Below are 23,957 nucleotides of genomic sequence, written 5' to 3' on the forward strand. Positions count from 1 at the left end.
AACTTGGTACCATCAAGGACCTGTAAGATAAAGTTGTGAAGCAAACAAGTTTAATCAAAAGCATTCTAAGTCTCTTCTTGGTAATCACCTTTTGTTCTAGAGTAGCTATTTTTAGTGTAAAAATTTTTTTTTGCCTTTATTCTGATGACCTACATGTTTAACCAATTGATTATACTTTGCATGAAAATCAAAGTGTTCTCTTTCCAGTTTACTTTTGCTGTCAGTGCAATGCAAAATCTATTTCCCTGAATTAGGTTGCATTTCATTCATCTTTTATACATGAAATTGTAATAGTTCAAGGTTAATGATCTTTAAAGAAAATGTGTTGCGTACATTGTAACTACCTTATTTCAAAAATATTCCTGAAAATAATGATTATTTCAAGCAGTATGAAAATGTGACATGTTTAAATCTTGGTAAAGTTGACTGAACTTTGCTTAGATTCAGTCAACAAAATGATTATTGAATACCTTTCTAAATAAAGTGTTTGGGATATTTCAGAATTGAATTAGTAAATTACAGATTTGCTTCTTTTAATGCAAGTGAATATAGTTTCTTTTAGAGAGACAGATGGGCTTCCCTGATAGCTCAGCTGGTAAAGAAGCTACGTGCAATGCAGGAGACCCTGGTTCTATTCCTGGGTCAGGAAGATCTGCTGGAGAAGGGATAGGCTGTCCACTCCAGTATTCTTGGACTTCCCTTGTGTTTCAGCTGATAAAGAATCCACCTGCAATGAGGGAGACCTGGGTTTGATCCCTGGGTTGGGAAGATCCCCTAGAAAAGGGAACGGCCACCAACTCCTGTATTCTGGCCTGGAGAACTCCATGGACTGTATAGTTCATGTGGTCGCAAAGAGTCGGTCATGACTCAGCAACTTTCACTTTCAGAGAGCCAGATAGATATAAAGTACTAAAGAAGTTCAGAGGAGGGAGAGTGTTACTGGATAGAGTACTAGCCCAGTTCTCTTTATCATCTTTCATACCTAGCTCTACTATATCTAGATCATGTCATTAGTTAATTGTTTCTTCATTTATCCAAACATATATTCAGACCTACAGTGTACAGGCAATGTACTAGATACTGAGGATGTAAAATGAATATAGCACCATTGCTTCCTTTATAGTGTTCAGTCTAATGGATCAGATAGTCATGGAAATAAATCATTATGACACAGTGTTGTGTTATGCCAAAAGTGTGTGCAAAACTCTGAGAGACAAAGGAGAGAATAATAGCTCCACCTTCTGCCAAGGGTCATAGCATAGTATGCTGGTGAAATCTTAAAAAGGAAATTGGCATTTGCACCGAGCCTGGACAATTTGAAGGTCAAATAACACGCAGTTGGTCGGGTGGATAGAAGAAGAAAAAATTCAACAAAAGGAATTACAAGAGCAAAGTCACTGTTATAAGCTATATATTTGCATTCCAAAAACCAGACCTGTTGTCTTCAAATATACTTTAAAAATAATTTAAATGTCTCATTTATTTTTTAACAGAGCCCTTGAACTAACTCTAAACTCAGAAAATGATTTACCTGGTCACAGACAACCAAGAAAACAGTCAAATTGTTAAAAGGAAAAGTTAAACCGAGTTTGACTGACACTTGTCTATTTAAAAATAAGTATATTTAAAGGATAAAACAGCCTATATTTTATTGCTATTGATTTGTATGGCTATTGATGTTTATTTTAAGCTTTACTTTAATAGTTCTAAGATGTAAGAAAGTAGAGGATAAGTGAAATCTCCTGAATAACAAGAATGATAGTAAATAAATTCTTGTTCCCCCCACAGATTTAGCAGCATTTACACCCCACCAATTTCTGCTCAGTGCTTGCACACATGTGGGATGTACAAACAGTTCCCTGGTCATACTGTCCACCACACAGCTGCCACCAGAACACGTGGATCCCCCAATTCTGACTGTCCTGGATTCTAGAACTGTACACATTCAGTAAGTAGAAACCGTCCCTATCACACACTGGTTCATGCAAGAATCCCAGTGAGTTCAATCAAGGGAAGGGTTTGTGACATAAAATTAATTTTATTGTGATTAAATGCACAGAAGTGATTAGTTCAGTGGTTCTGGGAATCTTTGATTATCACTTGCCAACTTAATTTCCATTTTGTCTTTATGCAATCAAGCTGAGCCACACATGTACATAGATTCTGTGCAAACTTCAAAAAGGAAAAAACTGACCACTTACATGACTGCCCTGGGCTTTTTTTTTTTATGTGAGGCATTATTTGCAATAATTTGGAATAGCATAATTTATTTTTTCTTTTTGATTATAAAATAGGACTGTCTTGCTCCCCTGAAGTTGAAGTCAGAGAGATGCTTTCATATACTGGCATGTTCAGATAATTTTTGATAATACCGATTATTATCCATTTCTTAATATGTGAGGTACAAGGTATATTGCAGTACTTCACTGAAGCTTAAAAGACCTCTGTTCCCACTAGTTAGTACTTGTTTACATTAATCACTCTTCATCTTGGTTTTCTCACCAGTGAAAGAGTTTGAATTGAAGATACTATGATGCTCATTCAAGCTGACAAACACTGGGATTTCATATCCCATTGTTCCAAGTGTAAACTCCCCTGTTGGCTTTCACTGTGTCCCAAGCTGAGCCCACTTTATATACCTTAAAAAATTTCCCTCTACTCTAAGTATTTCACCATTTACCAATTTCTGTCTGTTCCACACCTTGTGCTACACATTCCCCCTGACACTTTTTAGCCCTCATCTGGAATACCCTCTAGTTTCCCTTCTGGCTACCAATTCCAGTCCATCAAGGATATGATCTTATGTATCCAGGTAGTGTGTCACTTCATTCCAGGAATCTTAATTTGCTCCTTACTTCAGCCTTTCCAATCTCAACTTTTCTTCAATAGTTGCATACTGAAACTCTGTGTTAGATTGCTGCATCTTTCTGTGACATGAAAATTATACTATTATCTTTCCCTCTCATTTCTCAGAAGTTCTCAGACATTCTCCTTCTCCCAATTGTTGTTCCACGGCCCGAGTTCAAAATCAAGCACTCACTCCTACATTTTTTGTATTATTAGCTAATTAAGATGATAAATAACTAGAAAGCAGGCACTATGTCTTATTTCTGTACCATTCAGAATAGACATCTAATTACTACTTGGTATTTTTTAAGTGAATTACTGTTGAGCTCTCAGTGTGTTTCTTTACAATGGCATAAATCCAAGCTCGTATGTGTCTTTAAAAAATCCTGCACATTTCAGATTTGACTTGAATGTATGATGATTATAATGCTATTTTTTTTTATTCCCAGGTGGAAACAACCAAGAAAAGTAAATGGAATTCTGGAGCGTTATATGTTATATATTTCAAATCACACACATGATTTTACAGTTTGGGATGTCATCTATAACAGCACAGAACTTTTTCAGGATCACACTCTGCAGTACCTTTTACCTGGTAATAAATATCTCATCAAACTGGCAGTAAGTTTGCTTTATTTTTATCACTTTGTCTGTCCTCATCACTCTCCTTGCTGCTTCCCTTTTGTCTCATCTTCTCTCCATCTCTCACTCTAAAAAAAACCAAAAATCTCTTGTATTGCTATTTACACTGAAAACTCACTTCACATGCAAAGTGAAAATATTTCTGATCTAATACCTACGTATTTATATTTTGTTATGCAAAATGATAGAATAACCATCTGAAACAGGAGATTTTTCCAAATCTAATTTGGGGTTATCAGAAATTATTTCTTTTTTTATTATTTGTAGAATGTTATAATTGTTGAGGGTTTTTCAGAAAATGCTTGGATTACTAGGGCTATTTCCTGATGGGGCTTGTATTCATTCAAAAAGCAATGCATGGTATGAACATGTAGGGCTTATATTTTTAAATTAAGATTTAAATGACCCTCAAATATTCTTGATTGTTATTATATTCTGGTTTACATTACATTTCTATCTCAAAATAACAGTCACTTAATAAAACCCTAGAATCAACATAGTTTAGACAGGCAATAGCATTTTTTTTAATGCAAAATAGTACTTTTACACAAAGATCTTTTAAAAGACCTTGATATTACTGTGGAATTTATACTCAGTAGTTTCCTTTGTTTTTTTGATGAAATATAATCTTTTTTAAGTTTAATAGCATATCTGAAAATAACTGAATATAAACATGAGATTGTCCCTATTTGTTTTAAACACACTCTTCATTTTATAGCAATACCTATATAAGGATATTTGCTTTGATAAATGCCATAGAAAATATTCTGCTCTTGATTATGAATAAATTTACATTTATGTAGACACTGTGTATGCATTCATTTTACTTAACATGCTCTTGAATGCTCTAAATATTATACCACGAGAAAATAAACTACATTCAACTGTTGCTAACTGTCTGACCTGACACCACATAACAAGGGCAATCAGACAATGTTAAAAATTCTTTTCAGAACTGTCTCCATGCGCCTAGGTGTTCAGCACACAGATGGGTTTCTGAATCAGCAATTTAATTTCTTAGCTTTTTCGCCCAAGATATAAGAAGTGTATTAACTTGATTTTCAAAAGCCAATACAGAAATCCACATCACTTCAAAACAGTGGTGATATCAAAATAAGAAAAGCCCCTGTTGCTTAGAAACAACCAAAATTAAACAGAAATTGTGTTACTCTTGGCTTTTATTAGAAGGAGGCCAAGAGTATGAAACACAGACAATTTTTAGGATATTTTGCACAGTAAATGAAGACCCACCTGAATCTCCTATGTTTTATAAGTCTGTAATACCTTGAAAAATAAATACAATTAGATTGGGAGTCCACTTTCTTGAATATTAATTCAGATTTGCTACTAACTGAATGACCTGAAAAATTCACTTAATTGCACTGAGTCTTATGTTCTTCAAGCCTAAAATTAGGACTTTGAATTAAGTGATTTTTAATGTATCTTTGAGCCCTAAAATTCTATGATGCTAAAAAGTTGACCCCAAATAATATTCTGTGAAGTCAAAGGAGACCTGTCAGCCACTGAATAATGTCGATGCAAGATGTCATAAAGATGCAAGAGTCTTTGCCCTAAGTCTTGTTAGGAAAGTAAATTTGCTCATATTATTTTTGATTTCACTGTGTTTTTAGGGCAGAATATACACTGACGTATTTTCAAAAAGTATTCAACTAAAAGGTTTTTTACTTTAACTCTGTTAACAGGTAAATTAAATGAACCAGAACATTTTAGGTTCATCTTGGTTAATTGAGGAACTCGTGTATATTTCACGCTTTCAACAGGATAACTGGCTTTCAAGGTCATTAGATTAATAGATGGAGATCAGGTTCTCAGCCAAGTGGAGCTGCCTTTGTAGATAATCTTAGCATATTGACTGAGGACTAGGAAACAAAACATACAGATACAAAGCATTTAGGCAGGCATTAGAGAAAAATACATGCGGGTTCCATATGATTTACTCCAGACTGGAGCAGGTATGTTACTTCATGTGGTTTCGTGTAGTTTTCCCTGTTGTTGTTCAGTCGCTAAGTTGTGTCTGACTCTTTGTGACTCCATGGACCGCAGCATGCCAGGCTTCCCTGTCCCCCACTATCTCCTGGAGTTTGCTCAAGCTCGTATCCACTGAGTCGGTGATCCTATCCAACCATTTCAACCTCTGTCACCCACTTCTCCTGCCCTCATCCCTTTCCCAAGGTCTTTTCCAATGAGTTTCGCATCAGGTGGCCAAAGTATTGGAGCTTCAGCTTCAGTGTCCGTCCTTCCAATGAATATTCAGAATTGAATTCCTTTAAGATTGAAAGTGAAAGTCACTCAGTCCTGTCTGATTGGTGTCTAACTCTTTGTGACCCCATGGACTATACAGTCCATGGAATTCTCCAGGCCAGAATACTAGAGTGGGTAGCCTTTCCCTTCTCCAGGGGATCTTCCCAACCCAGAGATTAAACCTAGGTCTCCCACATTGTGGGGGGATTCTTTACCAGCTGATCCACAAGGAAAGCACTAGAATACTGGAGTGGGTAGCTTATTCCTTCTCCAGTGAATCTTCCTTACCCATGAATAGAACCAGGGTCTCCTGCATTGTAGGCGGATTCTTTACCAACCGAGCTATCAGGGAAGCCCTTCCTTTAGGATTGACTGGTTTTATCTCTTTGCTGTGCAAGGGACTCTCAAGAGTCTTCTCCAGCACCATATTTTGAAAGCATCAATTCTTTGGCACTTAGCCTTCTTTATGGTCCAACTCTCACATCTGTATATGACTTTTCCAAAGGTTTGGAAAAACCATAGCTTTGACTATATGGTCATTTGTCAGAAAAGTTAGGTCATGATTTAATATGTTCTCTAGGATTGCCACAGCTTTCCTTCCAAGGAGCAAGCATCTTTTAATTTCATGGCTACAGTCACCACCCACAGTGATTTTGGAGCCCGGGAAAATAAAATCTGTCACTGTTTCCACTTTCCCCCACTTTGATTTGCCATGAAGTGATGGGACAGGATGCCATGATCTTAGGCTTTTTAATGTTATATTATAAAATCCAAAGGGGTAGAGACTGCATATTTAAAAGTTCTGTCTGCAGAATTAAGCATAGTATCTGGAAACGAAGCTCATGATTGATTCTTGAATGAATGAATGAACACTGAGAATATTTATTTCACAGAGAATCTGAGACCTGATATGAATCAAGTAACTTGCTGTAAAATGTCAGAGGAGGGAGGAGGGTTCAGGATGGGAAACACATGTATACCTGTGGCGGATTCATTTTGATATTTGGCAAAACTAATACAATTTTGTAAAGTTTAAAAATAAAATTAAAAAAAAAAAAAAGAAAGAAAAATTCTCTCCAAATTCCTTGAATCCTTAAGAGGCTTTTTTATCAAGTTACTAGTTTATGGGTCTTTGATGACACAGCCCAACAAACAGTCCTTCCAAACCAGAGGACGTCCTCATTTATTTCAGAATTTTCTATCCCATAAAGTTCTCAAAACAAAGTAAGTTTTAATTCATAATTCTCTTTTAAATCTATCTATATATATATATATATATATATATATACAATGAAATGAAACATAGAACATACAGCGTTTCTTTGGGAGAGTTGGCGGGGGAAATTCTCAGGCCACGAATAAGAAACATAATAGTAACAAATAGACTATTAGAAATAAATCCCAGTGTGGGTTGAGTTTCAGAATAACATGCTGCAACATTTTTCCCCTCCTAAGGAAAAAAAAGGAAAATCTAGGATCCAAGTAGATGGCTTTATCTCTTTCTATGCACTGAAAAGGATGTTCCTTTGATGATTTTCCTTCAATAACTGTCTCACAATACCTCTTTTTCTATGTTTTCTGGTCGACTTTTAGCACACTGGAAATATTTTGTCTTAATTTTTCTGTTTTAATGTTCAGGTAGTTTCTTCTCGGGCAAACAGTGACATGTCCTAGAGTTTTGAATCACAAGCTCAATTGACTTCTCTTTATTTGCAAAGATTCTGTTCTCAGGAGGAGTATAGTTTACTTCTTACATAGGTATGCACATCCCACAGCTGAGCATTAGAAGAAACCACAGAGGTTAATTAGGTCCCCAATCTTAATGCAGTTTCATGCTCAGGCCACAGTTTAGCTCCTCTGAAACTTGCTTATGCTGAGAAATTATACTCAAGACATGGGTTCCCGTTGTCTTCTTACAATAAGTGAAATTGATCTCCATGTCTACTGACCATTTACTGTCACTAACACTTTTAGTGAAGAATTTCCAACTATTTGCAGCACTTTATGGAGAAGGCAATGGCAACCCACTCCAGTACTCTTATCTGGAAAATCCCATGGATGGAGGAGCCTGGTAGGCTGAAGTCCATGGAGTCACGAAGAGTCAGACACTTACTGAGCGACTTTACTTTCACTTTTCACTTTCATGCATTGGAGAAGGAAATGGCAACCCACTCTAGTGTTCTTGCCTGGAGAATCCCAGGGACAGCAGAGCCTGGTGGGCTGCTGTCTATGGGGTCGCACAGAGTCGGACATGACTGAAGCGACTTAGCAGCAGCAACAGCAGCACTTTATAAGTAGTATATGTCAATATAAGAAAATACCTTCCAAAGTCAATCAGCTTTCTCCTGTCTTTATGAAAAAATACCAACTGCTTTAAGTATCAAAAATTTATCCCTTCAATATCTAAGTGAATAGCAAGCTCCAAGCCCAGTGTTTCATTTTTTAATATTAGTCATAGCTACCTGCAATGAAAATGAATAACTACCTGCTTTATACTTTGTCCTAGGATTTTGCTTAATTTTCTTACTGCTCTTGATGAAATTTCATGCTTTTTGAAAGATTTTTATGTTTGTTTGTGTAATTACAGTTGTGACTTTAAAGGTACTGGAAAAAACTTTAGTTTTCAAATAGCTGTTATGTAAAGACATAATGGCTAAATTTACTAGCAGATAGAGGCTGGAAAAACTCTGTGTTCTGGAGAAAGGCTTATCCAATAGGTTATGTAGGGATGATATTTTCCTAATAGACTGAATCATTTATTTGGAATTATTGACAGTTTACAATGAAAATGCACACAGAAGTTTCTGAATATCTTAACATCCATTATTCCATTTCTAGCATTACTATACCTCCTTCATTAGGGAATTGAGGGGTTCTGTGATCAGTTTAAGTTTTTTAGCCATGTGATGAAGCTCAGTTCTCTGACACGTCAGTTAATGACTTCACCCTTTAAGCCACTAAACGGTCATTCAACAACTGCTTCACTGCAAATTTATGAGGAATATTGTTTTATTTGATTTCACATTGTGTCATACTTTAAACGTATTGTTCACACTACTGGGGCTTCCCCTGGGTGTTCTTTGGAAGGACTGGTGCTAAAGCTGAAACTCCAATACTCTGGCCACCTCAAGTGAAGAGTTGACTCATTGGAAAAGACCCTGATGCTGGGAGGGATTGGGGGCAGGAGGAGAAGGGGACAACAGAGGATGAGATGGCTGGACGGCATCACCGACTCGATGGACATGAGTTTGGGTGAACTCTGGGAGTTGGTGATGGACAGGGAGGCCTGGAGTGCTGCAATTCATGGGGTCACAAAAAGTCGGACATGACTGAGCGACTGAACTGAACTGAGCTGAAGAAGCAACTAGCGGTAAAGAATCTGCCTACCAATGCAGGAGATATAAGAGACGTGGGTTAAATCCCTGGGTCAGGAAGATCCCCTGGAGGAGGAAATGGCAACCCACTCCAGTATTCTTGACAGGAGAATCTTGACAGGACAGAGGAGCCTGGCAGGCTGCAGCCCATGGGGTTGCAAAGAGTTGAACACAACCGAGCATCTGAGCACTTCACATATTTTCTGTGTATCTTTTTTTTTTCGGGGGGGGGGGGGCGGAGAGTAGAAATCATGTGTTTTATCTTGAAGTAGCATTCATTCTCTAGTATTTTTTCATAGGTATGTATTCGTTTGAGTCATTCTAGGAAGTTTTCTGTGAGGATAATTTCATCATGACTATTTACTTGGTCAATATATGCCCCATCTCTAGATTCTAACTTGGAATATAAGTCATACGTTCTTACACTCTGGGTTATTATTTAGTTTTTGGAGGTGGCTATCTCATGTCCGAAAAAGCAAACTAATTAAATGTTACACCTCAGCAATGAAACAAATTTATTTGGGGGGAGGGGACAGAGAGCATTATTTCCAAGGGTCTGAAACTCTTACAATGAACTCTGTCTCTTAAATGCCCGTCTCAACTCCGGGGCCCCAGAGTGCTATGTGCTTTTCTCGCCTCTCTGTCCAGGCTTGCACGGGGGGCGGCTGCACAGTGAGTAAGGCCAGCCAGGCCCGGACTGAGGAGAGGACCCCCGAAGGCGTGCCGGCTCCCAGAGTGAACCCAGACTCCTCTCACTCCTTTAACATCTCCTGGACTGAGCCTGAGTATCCGAATGGTAAGTGAACTCTTTTAGCCTCAAGTTAAAAAGATGATTAGCAAAGGTAAATTAATATTCTAAATGGCAGCTTATATGTGGTGCTTAATTTTTAATGATCATTTTAGCACATAAAATACCTGAGATAGTATCATTGTCTGTAGTTGGAAGATTGTGGTTTTTAGGCTCACAGGCAGGTTTTGGTGGCTCAAAAGTGCTCCCTTTTGATAGTTCTTATGTACTGCATCTTATAGTTTCCTATGTTCCAGGAGAGGTGAAGAGAACAAACCAGGATTCCCAAAGAACACCCTTGTGAGAGTGACGTTATATTTTCAATGACTTTCTGTTTTTGACAGTCATTACTTCTTTCTTGGAGAAGTAGGGAGATAGAAAGTTCATGCACATATTGTCTTTCAAAATGCTCTTGCTTTAATAAGTTTATCTTAAAAGAGACCACTTGGAACTCTGTATTTTTAATATGTTATTTATAAATATTTCAGCATGAGGTTTTTGAACAATGCATACATTAAGTATATATACATTTATTCTTGTTTGACTTGAAATGGATTGTATATATTTCTAAGTGATATATATCTGCCCTTGCATAGTTTAGAGAATTAGATCAGCCAGTTAAAGTGTGCTAAAATAAAATCTTATATAAAGAATTTGTAATAACTTGGGATAGAAATTGCTTTATTAATTTGTTGGAAATATCTTTAATTTACAGCCAGCATAGTGTCATTTTTCCACACTGGACAAGCTTACATAACGTCAAATTTTGCTCCTCTTTAAGACAAACATCAAGAAGACTTTTAATATCATAGAAACTGTTTTAAGTAACTCATTACTGAAAATTGAAATGGCTTCTTTTAGCGTAGCCAGAAAGAAAGAAAAAGAATTACAATTGTATTAGTTTGTCTTATGTTTACTATGATATTAATTATTCCAGTCATCTCATTTTAATTAAACTTTTGGCAAATGCACGAGATATATTTGAGGTAATGGGGAGAGCTCTAATAATTAGAGTGAGTGATTATCTCTACTCTTGAAGTTATCCCTGTACTATTACAAATTTCCTAATGAAAAAAAATGAGTATCTGTTTGATACTTAAACGGTTAATCTTATCATGCTGTGTGCCCCACAAAGAATTCCAGTCCATAGATGGCAATGAAAATGTTAATGATTTACCTCAACTGCATTGCTCTTAAATGCTATTATATGACTTGTATAGTATTAATAGACACTTCCTTTCATCCTAATCTGTGGTTGCCACTATCATTGAACCTAGAATCCTAGGTTGACTAGAGAATACTTTCTACATTTCAAAGAATTTTTGTGTATTATGTTTTATATATTTACAAGCAACTTTAAAATATATTCATTGAACAATAAGAATTTGTGAGATTTAGAAGAATGGTGCTAACATGTTTGCTCATTCTAAAATCTTTTGTTTAATCGCATCAGAGATTTTAGAGCTTTTATTGTGGGGTAATGGTTAGATATTTTTTTGTAATAGTTTTCATTAAAAAAAAAAAAGATTTATTCCCTCCACTGCTTATCTCCCCACTCTCCTCAAATTTTCCAGTGTTTTATTCCAATTGTCCATTGTCTAGAGAAAGATAATCTGATGGTTAGAGGACGTCTTGTCACTTCATCAGTTTTCAAAGCTCCTACATGTCCCCCTAAACCCCCAAAGAATAAAGTCCAGATTCTTTAGTCAGACATTCAGATCACCCCCAACTTGTGGCTCAGCCTGCATTGGTTCAGCCTTGTAGCATGCTTTCCACTTTAGCTGCCTGGGATACTCACAGCTTGGTGTAGGGTTGAAACGCTTTAGTATGGTGTCAAATAGGCCTAGATTCAGATGTTATCTCTGATGAGAAATAACTGGGTAACTTTAGAAAATTTACTAAATTCATGAAGCCCAGTTTCCTTGGATTATAAAATTGGAGTTAACAATCCCAACCATCTCTCCATCTTTATCTGGAGAAGTCTAACTCAGTCCTTGGGGCTAAATATAGGCCTTCTATTTTATGAAATCATTCCACCCTTTCTTGAATGTAAATCAAGCTTCCCATCTTCTCATGACCATATAACCTCTTCCCTTGCCTTCATCATGGCACACACCTCATTCATCCTTGGATCAAATTTATCTGAGTACATGTCCAACACACCTACCAGAAGATGCGTGTGCTGTGTGCTCACTCAGTTGTGTCTGACTCTTTCCAACCCATATGGACTGTAGCCTGCCAGGCTCATCTCTCCATGGGACAAGAAGGAGGGGTTGCCATTATCTACTCCAGGGGATCCTCATGACCCAGGGATCAAAGCCACATCTCTTGTTTCCTGTATTGCAGGTAGACTTTTTACTGCTGAGCCATCAGGGAAGCCCTAACAGATGATGATACGGATGACAAATCATTTATTTCTTTTTACCTTCATGAAGCCGAGCACAATGGAGTACTTTCTGTTGGGACTTAATAATACTTATTTCATTTAGTTACTTCTTGTGAAAATTTCATTTAATCAGTGGCATACATACTGTAGAGTCCTGACTCTCTGATGATGCCAACAGAGAGGGTAGAAGTAGTTACAGGTCAGTTCCTGAAATGTATTTGTTTGAAATGTATGTGTTCCCCAAATATATTTTTTTTAACCGTGTGGAGTCTGGGACTAGGGTTGGTCTTTATAGAATTTGGATTTTGCATTTGAATTAAGAATTTTAAATTTTTTTCTTCTCAAGCATGCCTTCCCTGGTAGCTTAGATGGTAAAGTGTCTGCCCACAATGCAGGAGACTGGGGTTCAATCCCAGGGTTGGGAAGATCCCCTGGAGAAGGAAATGGCAACCCACTCCAGTATTCTTGCTTGGAAAATCCCATGGATGGAGGAGCCTGGTAGGCTACAGTCCATGGGGTCGCAGAGAGTCGGACATGACTGAGCAACTTCACAAGCATGCCTAGTGCAAACATAATGGAACTAGGTCCATATTAAAATATAGCTGCATTATGGTTGCTTTCTCATTTCTGACTATGCTGCAGAAGAGTAATGCAATTGGAAAACAGGTTTCAAACCTACGTTACTAAAGATACCTTTTCAAATGATTTTCTCAAACCTGTCTGATTATTAGAACCATCTGGGGGACATTGACTGGAGGAGTGGATTCTAGTGGTACAACCAAAGATGTGAATAATCATAAATACCCCATTGACTTGTTATCTTCAAAATGCTGGATTAGTGCTGGGGACTTTCCTGGTGGTCCGGCAGTTAAATCGCCATGATTCCACTGCAGGAAACATGGATTCGATTCCTGGTTAGGGAACTAGGGTTGGTCCCACATGCCTATGGCACAGTCAAAATAAAAGTTGAGGTATATCCAGGTTTATATACACATTTAGACAGTCATATTGTGTAACGGGTACTGATTATCTGATTTTGCACACACTAGGCTACAAAATCCTGACTTTATTGGTCAGTCATATACCTAAAGAGATTATTTTATTAGGACTTTATAAACGTGAGAAACAAATGTTGAGAAACAGTAAACTGACTTTCTGTAATAAGAAATATTTCTAAACGCATACCTATATATGACAAAATATATGTATTTTGAAGGCTGGGAAAGACTGAGGGCAGGAGAAGGGGGCAGCAGAGGATGAGATGGTTGGATGGCATCACCAACTCAGTGGACATGAATTGAGTCAGAGAGATAGTGAAGGACTGGGAAACCTGGCATGCTGCAGTCTACAGAGTCACAAAAAGTTGGATATGACTGAGCAACTGAATAACAATAATGACAAAATATGAAAAGTTTAAAGGTGTTATATAAATATCCAGTTTTTACCCATTAAGCAATTGGTAACCTTTAGCCAGCATGGCTTAGAAAACAGACTCTCTGCTTTATAACTGATTCTGATTTAAACAATCAGCTCCTACTCATTAAAGCCTGGGGAAAATCCTTTCCTGGGGCTTAGGAGAATGGGCTCTTGCTTTATTTGGTTGCATTCTCTTCTTTTCTCTGCAGCTGGGTCCCGCTCCACAGTTTGTGCTGGGAAGTGTGCTCTTGGCTTCAGGACATGCTCCATAGTCTGAGAGAACTCTTCTTGTTCTGGCATCTTTTGTTCAGTGCTATCCCAGCTGCTCTTGTGTCAGAATAGTGCCTGACACATAATCAGTGCTCCATTAAAAATATGTTGATTATCACGGTTAAAAAAAAACACACAGAAAATAACAAGTGCTGACAAGGACAAAGAAATTAGAAACCTTGTTCATTATTGGTGGGAATGCAGATTGATGCAGCTGTTATGTGAACCAGTATGGAAAAATCTTCAAAATATTAAGAATAGAATTATTATATGATATAGCTAAATTCTGAGTATTTAGCCAAAAGAATTGAAAACAGGATCTTGAAGAGATATTTGTGCACCCATGTTCATAGCAGAGTTATTCACAATAGTCAAGAGATGGAGGGAACCCAATGTTCATGGACAAAAGAATGGATAAATAAAATCTTGCATATGTTTGCAATGGAATGTTATTCCACCTTTAAAAAAAGGAGGACATTATCACATGTTACAACATGGATGAAGCCTGAGAACATTATGCTGAGTAAAACCTGTCACGTAAAGAGAGATATGACATGACTCCATATATATGCAGTATCTAAAGTAGTCAAATACATAGAGTGTGGATACCAGGGGTTGGGAGTTGGTAGGGAGGGGAATGGAGAGTCACTGTTCAGTGAATATAAGGTTTCAATTTTATAAGATGAGAAAGTTCTAGAGATCTTGCCCAACAAGGTGTCTGCAATTAATATTAATACTACTATTAGTTCAGTTCAGTTCAGTCGCTCAGTTGTGTCCGACCCTTTGCGACCCCATGAATCACAGCACGCCAGGCCTCCCTGTCCATCACCAACTCCCGGAGTTCACTCAGACTCACATCCATCGAGTCAGTGATGCCATCCAGCCATCTCATCCTCTGTCATCCCCTTCTCCTCCTGCCCCCAATCCCTCCCAGCATCAGAGTCTTTTCCAATGAGTCAGCTCTTCGCATGAGGTAGCCAAAGTACTGGAGTTTCAGCTTTAGCATCATTTCTTCCAAAGAAATCCCAGGGCTGATCTCCTTTGAATGGACTGGTTGGATCTCCTTGCAGTCCAAGGGACTCTCAAGAGTCTTCTCCAACACCACAGTTCAAAACCTACTATCCATTTAAATGCTTAAGATGGTAAATTTCATGTTCTGTTTTCTCAACAAAAATTTTTAAAAATGTAGGGAGGATATAATAGAATGCAATTAAACTTTAAATATACCAGAAAAAAAAATCAAGATTAAGGGCTGTATTAGTTTAAGCCAATCAACAAACTTTTAATAGTTTAATAACTTTAATAAAGAAATATGTACAAAATTGTTAAACAAGCATGAGTTCATACTATTTGTCTTGTTGTGCAACTTCCTTTTCTCACCTAGTATGGTAGAAGCATCTTTCTGTAACAGTTAAGTGTAGCTCAGCTTCATTCTTTTGAAAGGCAGAGTAGAATCCCACTGAATGAAGCCACAGCTTATATGACCCATCTTTTATTGACAGACATTTAAGTTTCCATAATTTTGCTATCGTAAAGAATGCTGCTTACTATTCATTGCTTTAGACTGCCAAGTCCATTCTTTAAGTACTGGGTCATTATCACTTGATTCACACCTAAGGCTCTGCTTCCTTCAAATGTGTCCTGCTTAATTCTGGTGACTTGCCTCACACACCTGCAAAAAATGGTGGTGTGACACTCTAGCTCCTTTTCTTTACTCATAGCCCCTTCCGTCCACATTCCCTCTGGCAGAGGTGTTCTTTGTAGGCGGCGACTACAGGCAGGATTTTCAAACCTCTGAAAAGAGCTACTTTTTGGTCCGAGGTGGATAAGAACCATTTATTCTGTAGGATCTTGATTCTCTCTTTGTCATACCATTAGCCTGCAATGAAATGTAGCACAAAGGGTTACTGTCTAAGAAATGTGTGACTTGTATTGTGTAGATTACAATTGCATGGTTAGAATTATGCTTTTGAGAGCTTCCAAATTCTCATGAGCTTTATCTCCTTCAGAAGCTTCAGTCATAGAGTCTGGAAATATGTTTATTCCTCCCACTTGAGGTCTACTTTGCTAAAATCAGCATGGATATTCAACTCTACCAAACGTACTCCTCGTTGTCTAGCATAATGTTGTAGTTTAGTGTCTGTCATGTCCAACTCTTTTGTGACCCTGTGGACTGTAGCCTACCAGGCTCCTCTGTCCATGGGATTTTCCAAGCAAGAATACTTGAGTGGGGTGCCATTTCCTTCTCCAGGGCATCTTCCCAACCCAGGGATCAAACCTGCGTTTCTTGCATTGGCAGTTGGATTCTTTACCACTGAGCCACCAGAGAAGCCCATGTCTAGCATATTGGGTAACATTTTAAACTGACTAGAATGTACGTATTTTTAAAATACTAAAAGTATAAAAATTAAATTCTTATCCTTTATTAATACTTAGAATTTCTTGTAACACTCTATTGTCTTTACCTATGTAAATTTATGTAAAATAGTTACCCTGTTAGACTGTGACCCACATGAGGGCATGGATTCTATTCACCTTGTTTGCTGTTCTAGTCTCCGGGTTTGGCAGGATGCCAATCAAGGAGGAGATGGATATTAAATAGCTATTGGATGGATTCATGTTTACTGATCCCAAGGACAATATTAAAATAGTAATTGTGTTGATGTGAGAAGCACCAGCATACACATACAGTACATGTATATACGCATTGACAACACATCTTATAATTATGTCATATAGGTGGGGTGGTTTCAAAGAGAGTGGAAAGGCATCTCCATCATGGCCTGCTGAAGACTCAAAATATGTATTAGAGACCCAGGCATTTGGCATATGAATTCTTCTGCCTGGTGATGCTTAGGTTGCTGAAAGGAGACAGACAGCACAGCATGCTGGGGCTGCTTTACATGCCAGTGTAGCACGCTGTATTATCATATTGTCACCGCCATCATGATCTGCTAAAGACAGAATGGGCATGAGCTCTGAGCACCCATTAGACAAGGGGCCCAGGGCCTCCTTGAGAAAGGAACAATGCTTGAGGAGCCTACGGAAACATTTTCCTAGTTCAGCCTTTTATACTGACCCAGCTTTGTGAGAGTTTATACACAAATGTGTATCAGGGAAGTTCCAATACTTTCAAGAAAAATAGAAAAAATTTTAAGAAGTTGATTATTTTTGCAGGCTTATTTATGCATAATACCATGAAGACAATAGAACATTATTGAAAGAATATTTAGTTCAGTTTTTTGCACATATATTAATATATATCACTTATAGGGATGGGTGGTAAGCATACCAATTAACTGTATATGCTGTCCTTCACCTTAGGAAAGGCTATAGAGAAATAAAATTTTAAATGTATATACATGAAGGTGTATACTACTACTACTAAGTCGCTTCAGGCGTGTCCAACTCTGTGCGACCCCACAGATGGCAGCCCACCAGACTCCGCCGTCCCTGGGATTTTCCAGGCAAGAGTACTGGAGTGGGTTGCCATTGCCTTCTCCGATGAAGGTGTATGGGTAAGTGCTAATTAAGTGCTCTACCTATGCAGAGAAAGAAGTATTTGATTTTCTGCTAATACTAATAATACTGCTAAGTCATTTCAGTCGTGTCCGACTCTGTGCGACCCCATAGACGGCAGCCCACCAGGCTCCCCCGTCCCTGGGATTCTCTAGGCAAGAACACTGGAGTGAGTTGCCATTTCCTTCTCCAATGCATGAAAGTGAAAAGTGAAAGGGAAGTTGCTCAGTCATGTCCGACCCTCAGCGACCCCACAGACTGCAGCCTTCCAGGCTCCTCCATACACGGGATTTTCCAGGCAAGAGTACTGGAGTGGGGTGCCATTGCCTTCTCCAATACTAATAGCTACAATTTATAACTATGTGCCAGATACTATCACTTTCATAACTAGCCCATGAAATAGGTACAACATTCAGATGCGGAAACTCAAATTTATAAATATTAAGCAACTTAATTTAGAGAAGGAAATGGCAACCCACTCCAGTACTCTTGCCTGGAAAATTCCACGGACTGAGGAGCCTGGTAGGCTACAGTCCATGGGGTCACAAAGAGTCGGACACGACTGAGTGACTTCACTTTCACTTTCAAGCAACTTAATTCCTCTAAGCAAGATAGCTAGTTGATTAGGAATGTAATATAAAACAAAGTGTGAATGACTCAAACATACGTGATTTTTTTCATCAAACCTTTCTGCTTCTACTTTTTGTGTAGAAATGCTCATAATGTAGGATTCCATGTAGCCATGTGAAAATATATACAGAAGTTTTCTAAGATACTCTTCCTGGTTGAGTATCTCATTCTCAGAGCCAACGGTCTACATTTCTAAGATCTCTGTCCTGATTTTTGTCTGGTTTTAAGGGTTAAACTGTTTTTAACGTTTTATTTTGAACTCAGTTTAAATAGCCTGAATATGAATCTATTTTCTTTCCTGCAAATGCTGATAGTTCATAGAAGAAACGGATTATAGAATTTGGTGAATCACTTAGGAAAATGGCTTGACAGTTTTGAGCAAACCTTGTGTAACTTTTATGAAACACCTCCCATCAGTTTGTCAGGTAGAATTTCCCAAGCACAGTCTTTTTTCAGATTCCGTTGATTCCATTTTTAGGAGAGCACACCGGTAATAAGGCATTCTTCCACATTGTGAAAGCTGTTCTCCCTTTTCCTTTTTAATTGAAGGATCAAGTATTCACACAGGGAAATATCTGCCACATTCAATCATCATCCAGACCTTGGGGGGAAACCTCAGTTGATATTCACATTGCCACACTGCGCTGGAAAAAAACAAACAAATATGTTTGGAGCATCTATATTCACTATGCATGTTATTTTTATGACACACCAAAGCATTGTTGTTTAATTCTTACAGTAAACAGAATTCTTCAGTGTACACAGAGATACCTTGTATTAAATTTACATCATAGTGTACTTGTATTGAATTTCCTTGGTTATATATGACAACCTATTGGGCACCTTAGGAAATACAATTTGACATAACCTGATGAAGAGGCACAAAGATATATATCCCAGTGGATGTGCTTTATGGACAATTATGATTCAGCTTCCCTGTGAAAATTAAACACCTTAAAAATTCTACCATTATGGAAAGAGAAAGGTGATAAACTTCAAACTGCTTATGATAGTGAGCCAGTGGGAATTAAGTATCCATTTTGTGGATTATCCATAGAACTGAATTTGTAGAACTGTGTTAAATAACCTGATATACTGTACCTCACAACATAATATTTTTATTTTCTCATAGCTATCTTACTGATTATTAGCATAAGAGAATAAGAGAAAAGTACAAAAATATGATACAATGCAACATAATAATTTCCCTTAATGTTTTTATGTTGCACATTTTTCTTTTACTTCTTTAAATACTTCCTGTACTTTCCTCCACTCAGACCTGCATCCTTCTAGACTGACCTTTGCTCACAGCATCAGTGGACTTCCTCTCTCTCTCTCTTTTCCTTTTGGTTGTCCCTGGGCAGCAACAGCAAGAGATAAAGGAGTCAGAGGAGAACGGAGTCTCAGAACTTTCTACCAGGCTCTGGGCTCCAGGGTGGCCTTCTTCCACCAAAAGCTACAGCTCTTATCCAGTGGCCCTTTCCTGTCACTCCAGTTCTTTCTCCAGCTTCCTGAGTCTGTTCTCATCCTTTACCTGCAAATGTACAGATATTTATTGGCCCCTAGGAGTCCTGACAGTTACTACCTGGGGATGCATTATTATCACTTGCTGCTTTCCTTTAACTCTACCCTGCTGCTGCTGCTGCTAAGTCGCTTCAGTCATGTCCGACTCTGTGCGACCCCATAGACGGCAGCCCACCAGGCACCCCTGTCCCTGGGATTCTCCAGGCAAGAACACTGGAGTGGGTTGCCATTTCCTTCTCCAAAGCATGAAAGTGAAGTCGCTCAGTCGTGTCCGGCTCTTAGCGACCCCATGGACTGCAGCCTACCAGGCTCCTCCATCCATGGGATTTTCCAGGCAAGAGTACTAGAGTGGGGTGCCATTGCCTTCTCCTAACTCTACCCACATCTCTGTAAATAGTGCCTGCACTAAAGTTTTCTCAATGGTCCATTTTAGTTGTCATCAGATTTCTACTGAGATCCTGACTGATGCCTAAATCTCATTTAATCCACTCTTCACACACAGAATTTGGCAGTGGGGTGGGGGAACTGGGTGTGGGATAAATGTAAAAGCTTTCCCTTATTCTGAGACTGACAAAAGTAAATAAGTAATCAAACAAAGTCTATTTTGTTACACTTTGTTTTGGCACAGTAGACATTTTTAAAGTAAATAAGGACAGCCGTGCTTGAAAGTTCTAGATGTACGTTGTTTAATAATCCTGTGATGTTTCATTTTTAAATAGCAATCCACTTGTATCTCATTGAAAATTTTCAATTTATTATTATGAAATCTTTATTCAGTTCAGTTCAGTTCAGTCGCTCAGTCATGTCCGACTCTCTGCAACCCCATAAATCGCAGCATGCCAGGCCTCCCTGTCCATCACCATCTCCCGGAGTTCACTCAGACTCACATCCATCGAGTCAGTGATGCCATCCAGCCATCTCATCCTCTGTTGTCCTCTTCTCCTCCTGCCCCCAGTCCCTCCCAGAATCAGAGTCTTTTCCAATGAGTCAGCTCTTCGCATGAGGTGGCCAAAGTATTGGAGTTTCAGCTTTAGCATCATTCCTTCCAATGAACACCCAGGACTGATCTCCTTTAGAATGGACTGGTTGGATCTCCTTGCAGTCCAAGGGACTCTCAAGAATCTTCTCCAACTGCTAAGTCACTTCAGTCATGTCCGACTTTGTGAGACCCCATAGACAGCAGCCCACCAGGCTCCCCCGTCCCTGGGATTCTCCAGGCAAGAATATCTTCTCCAACACCACAGTTCAAAAGCATCAATTCTTCGGCGCTCAGTCTTCTTCACAGTCCAACTCTCACATCCATACATGACCACCAGAAAAACCATAGCCTTAACTAGATGGACCTTTTTTGGCAAAGTAATGTCTCTGCTTTTGAATATGCTATCTAGGTTGGTCATAATTTTCCTTCCAAGGAGTAAGCATCTTTTAATTTCATGGCTGCAGTCACCATCTGCAGTGATTTTGGAGCCCCAAAAAATAGTCTGACACTGTTTCCACTGTTTCCCCATCTATTTCCCATGAAGTGATGGGACCAGATGCCATGCTCTTAGTTTTCTGAATGTTGAGCTTTAAGCCAACTTTTTCACTCTCCTCTTTCACTTTCATCAAGAGGCTTTTTAGTTCCTCTTCTTTTTCTGCCATAAGGGTGGTGTCATCTGCATATCTGAGGTTATTGATATTTCTCCTGGCAATCTTGATTCCAGCTTGTGTTTCTTCCAGCCCAGGGTTTCTCATGATGTAATCAGCATATAAGTTAAATAAGGAGGGTGACAATATACATCCTTGATGTACTCCTTTTCCTATTTGGAACTGGTCTGTTGTTCCATGTCCAGTTCTAACTGTTGCTTCCTGACCTGCATATAGGTTTCTCAAGAGGCAGGTCAGGTGGTCTGATATTCCCATCTCTTTCAGAATTTTCCACAGTTTATTCTGATCCACACAGTCAAAGGCTTTGGTATAGTCAATAAAGCAGAAATAGATGTTTTTTCTGGAACTCTCTTGCTTTTTCGATGATCCAGCAGATGTTGGCAATTTGATCTCTGGTTCCTCTGCCTTTTCTAAAACCAGCTTGAACATCAGGAAGTTCACGGTTCACATATTGCTGAAGCCTGGCTTGGAGAATTTTGAGCATTACTTTACTAGCGTGTGAGATGAGTGCAATTGTGTGGTAGTTTGAGCATTCTTTGGCATTGCCTTTCTTTGGGATTGGAATGAAAACTGACCTTTTCCAGTCCTGTGGCCACTGCTGAGTTTTCCAAATTTGCTGGTATATTGAGTGCAGCACTTTCACAGCATCATCTTTCAGGATTTGAAAGAGCTCAACTGGAATTCCATCACCTCCACTAGCTTTCTTTGCAGTGATGCTTTCTAAGGCCCACTTGACTTCACATTCCAATATGTCTGGCTCTAGGTCAGTGATCACACCATCATGATTATCTTGGTTGTGAAGCTCTTTTTTGTACAGTTCTTCTGTATATTCTTGCCACCTCTTCTTAATATCTTCTGCTTCTGTTAGGTCCATATCATTTCTGTCCTTTATGGAGCCCATCTTTGTATGAAATGTTCCCTTTGTATCTCTAATTTTCTTGAAGAGATCTCCAGTCTTTCTAATTTCTTGAAGAGATCTCTAGTCTTTCCCATGAACAGTATGAAAAGGCAAAATGATAGGATACTGAAATCTTTCCTGTAACTAATCAAATAACGGTTTATGAAATTTTCTTCTTGATGAAGTTGCTTCTCATGCAAGTTCAAAGATAAGTGTCTCAAATAAGCCTTATCTCCTAGCATACCTGGACTAGGTTAGTATCTGCCTTCCCTCCCTCACCCCACATGTTTTATTCTGGTTTTCTTGTTAATCAGTTTTACATACACATAATGCTTTTAGTCTGTCTTCTCACTTAGATTGAAAGGTTTCTGAAGGCAGGGGGCCAGGACTGTTTTGATCACTTCTGTATTCCAAGCATTCCTGACACAAAGCACCTCCTCCATAAATATTTGCCAACGAATCAGATTACTGCGGTGACTCTGTGGTAAAGAATCTCTCTCCAAGCAGGAGACATGGGTTCGATCCCTGGGTCAGGAAGATCCCCTGAAGAAGGAAATGGCAACCTCCTCCAGTATTCTTGCCTGGGAAGTCCTATGGACAGAGGATCCTGGTGGGCTACAGTCCATGGGGTTGCAAAGACTGGACATGAATTAGCAAATAAACAACAACAGATTACTACATTAGTGGGTTACCGAAAATCAAAGCCCAATAGATTTTTTTCCAAAAATTATTTTATAGCTTTTAGTAAGTAGCTGTTTTTTTCACACTGTGCTCCTGGGCTTGACTAGGGTAGAGGAGGAATATTACATAAAGAGTTAGCAAACACATTTAAGAAACTGCTACATGGTAGGATGAATGGATAAAAAAGATATGGTACATATATAATACAATAGAATATTACTCAGCCACTAAAAGAATGAAACAGTGCCATTTGCCACAACATGGATAAAACTCAATATTGTCATACTAAGTGAAGAAAATCAGACAAAGACAAATGATACAAATGAACTTTTTTTTTTACAAAATAGACTCACAGGCTTATAGACTGAATTTAAGATTACTGGGGGGGAAGGATTTGGGGGGTAAATTGGAAGTCTGGAATTGACATGTACACACTGCTATACATATTTAAAATAATAGATAACCAATAGGGACCTACTGTATAGCTCAAAGAACTCTGTTCAATACTACATAATAACCTAAGTGGGAAAAAATTTGGAAAAGAATAGATATATGTATCAGTGCAACTGACTTTGCTATATACCTGACACTAACACAACATTGTTAATCAGCTATACTTCAATATGAAATAAATAGAAAAAAAAGAAATTGCTAGGTGATGGCAGACAGCATACAGGTAAGGAATACAGATTTGTCTCAGGTGTGTTTTTGAGAGGTGTGCAGATTTGTTTTTACAAGACACATGCAGTTTTTGTGACATAGAGCAGACTAGGAGGGACAGTCTAAGGAGAGATTCTCGTAACAGACTGGGCTTGAACTCACCCTGGAAGAAAGGAACAGGTCTAAGCTCGTGCCTTTGCATTCATAACACTTAATTCCTAAGGGACTTTCATATACACTCATTTGATTCTCATGTTCAATCAGCCAGACCACCAAGGCAGGGAAGGGTGCCCTAATTTTATTGATGAGGAAATAAAAACTTGGAAAATGTGAGCTCCCTGACCAAGTTTTAAACATGTGTAGTCATGAGAGAATGGCCATGTGCAGTGAGAGAAATTTCTTGAAAGGGCAGCC

At 38.5% G+C, this 23,957-nt stretch overlaps 1 protein-coding gene across 1 annotated transcript in view; it reads left to right on the plus strand.

Annotated features, from left to right (window-relative positions):
- Positions 1-23,957, plus strand: part of USH2A (usherin) — a 940,802-nt gene that overhangs the window by 505,018 nt on the left and 411,827 nt on the right. The window contains exons 35-37 of the mRNA XM_044943197.2: positions 1,789-1,948; positions 3,297-3,468; positions 9,774-9,921. Coding sequence (XP_044799132.2) covers positions 1,789-1,948; positions 3,297-3,468; positions 9,774-9,921 — 480 coding nt within the window. The remainder of the gene's footprint in view (positions 1-1,788; positions 1,949-3,296; positions 3,469-9,773; positions 9,922-23,957) is intronic.

The sequence above is a fragment of the Bubalus bubalis genome, chromosome 5 (assembly GCF_019923935.1).
Source record: "Bubalus bubalis isolate 160015118507 breed Murrah chromosome 5, NDDB_SH_1, whole genome shotgun sequence".
NCBI lineage: Eukaryota > Metazoa > Chordata > Mammalia > Artiodactyla > Bovidae > Bubalus > Bubalus bubalis.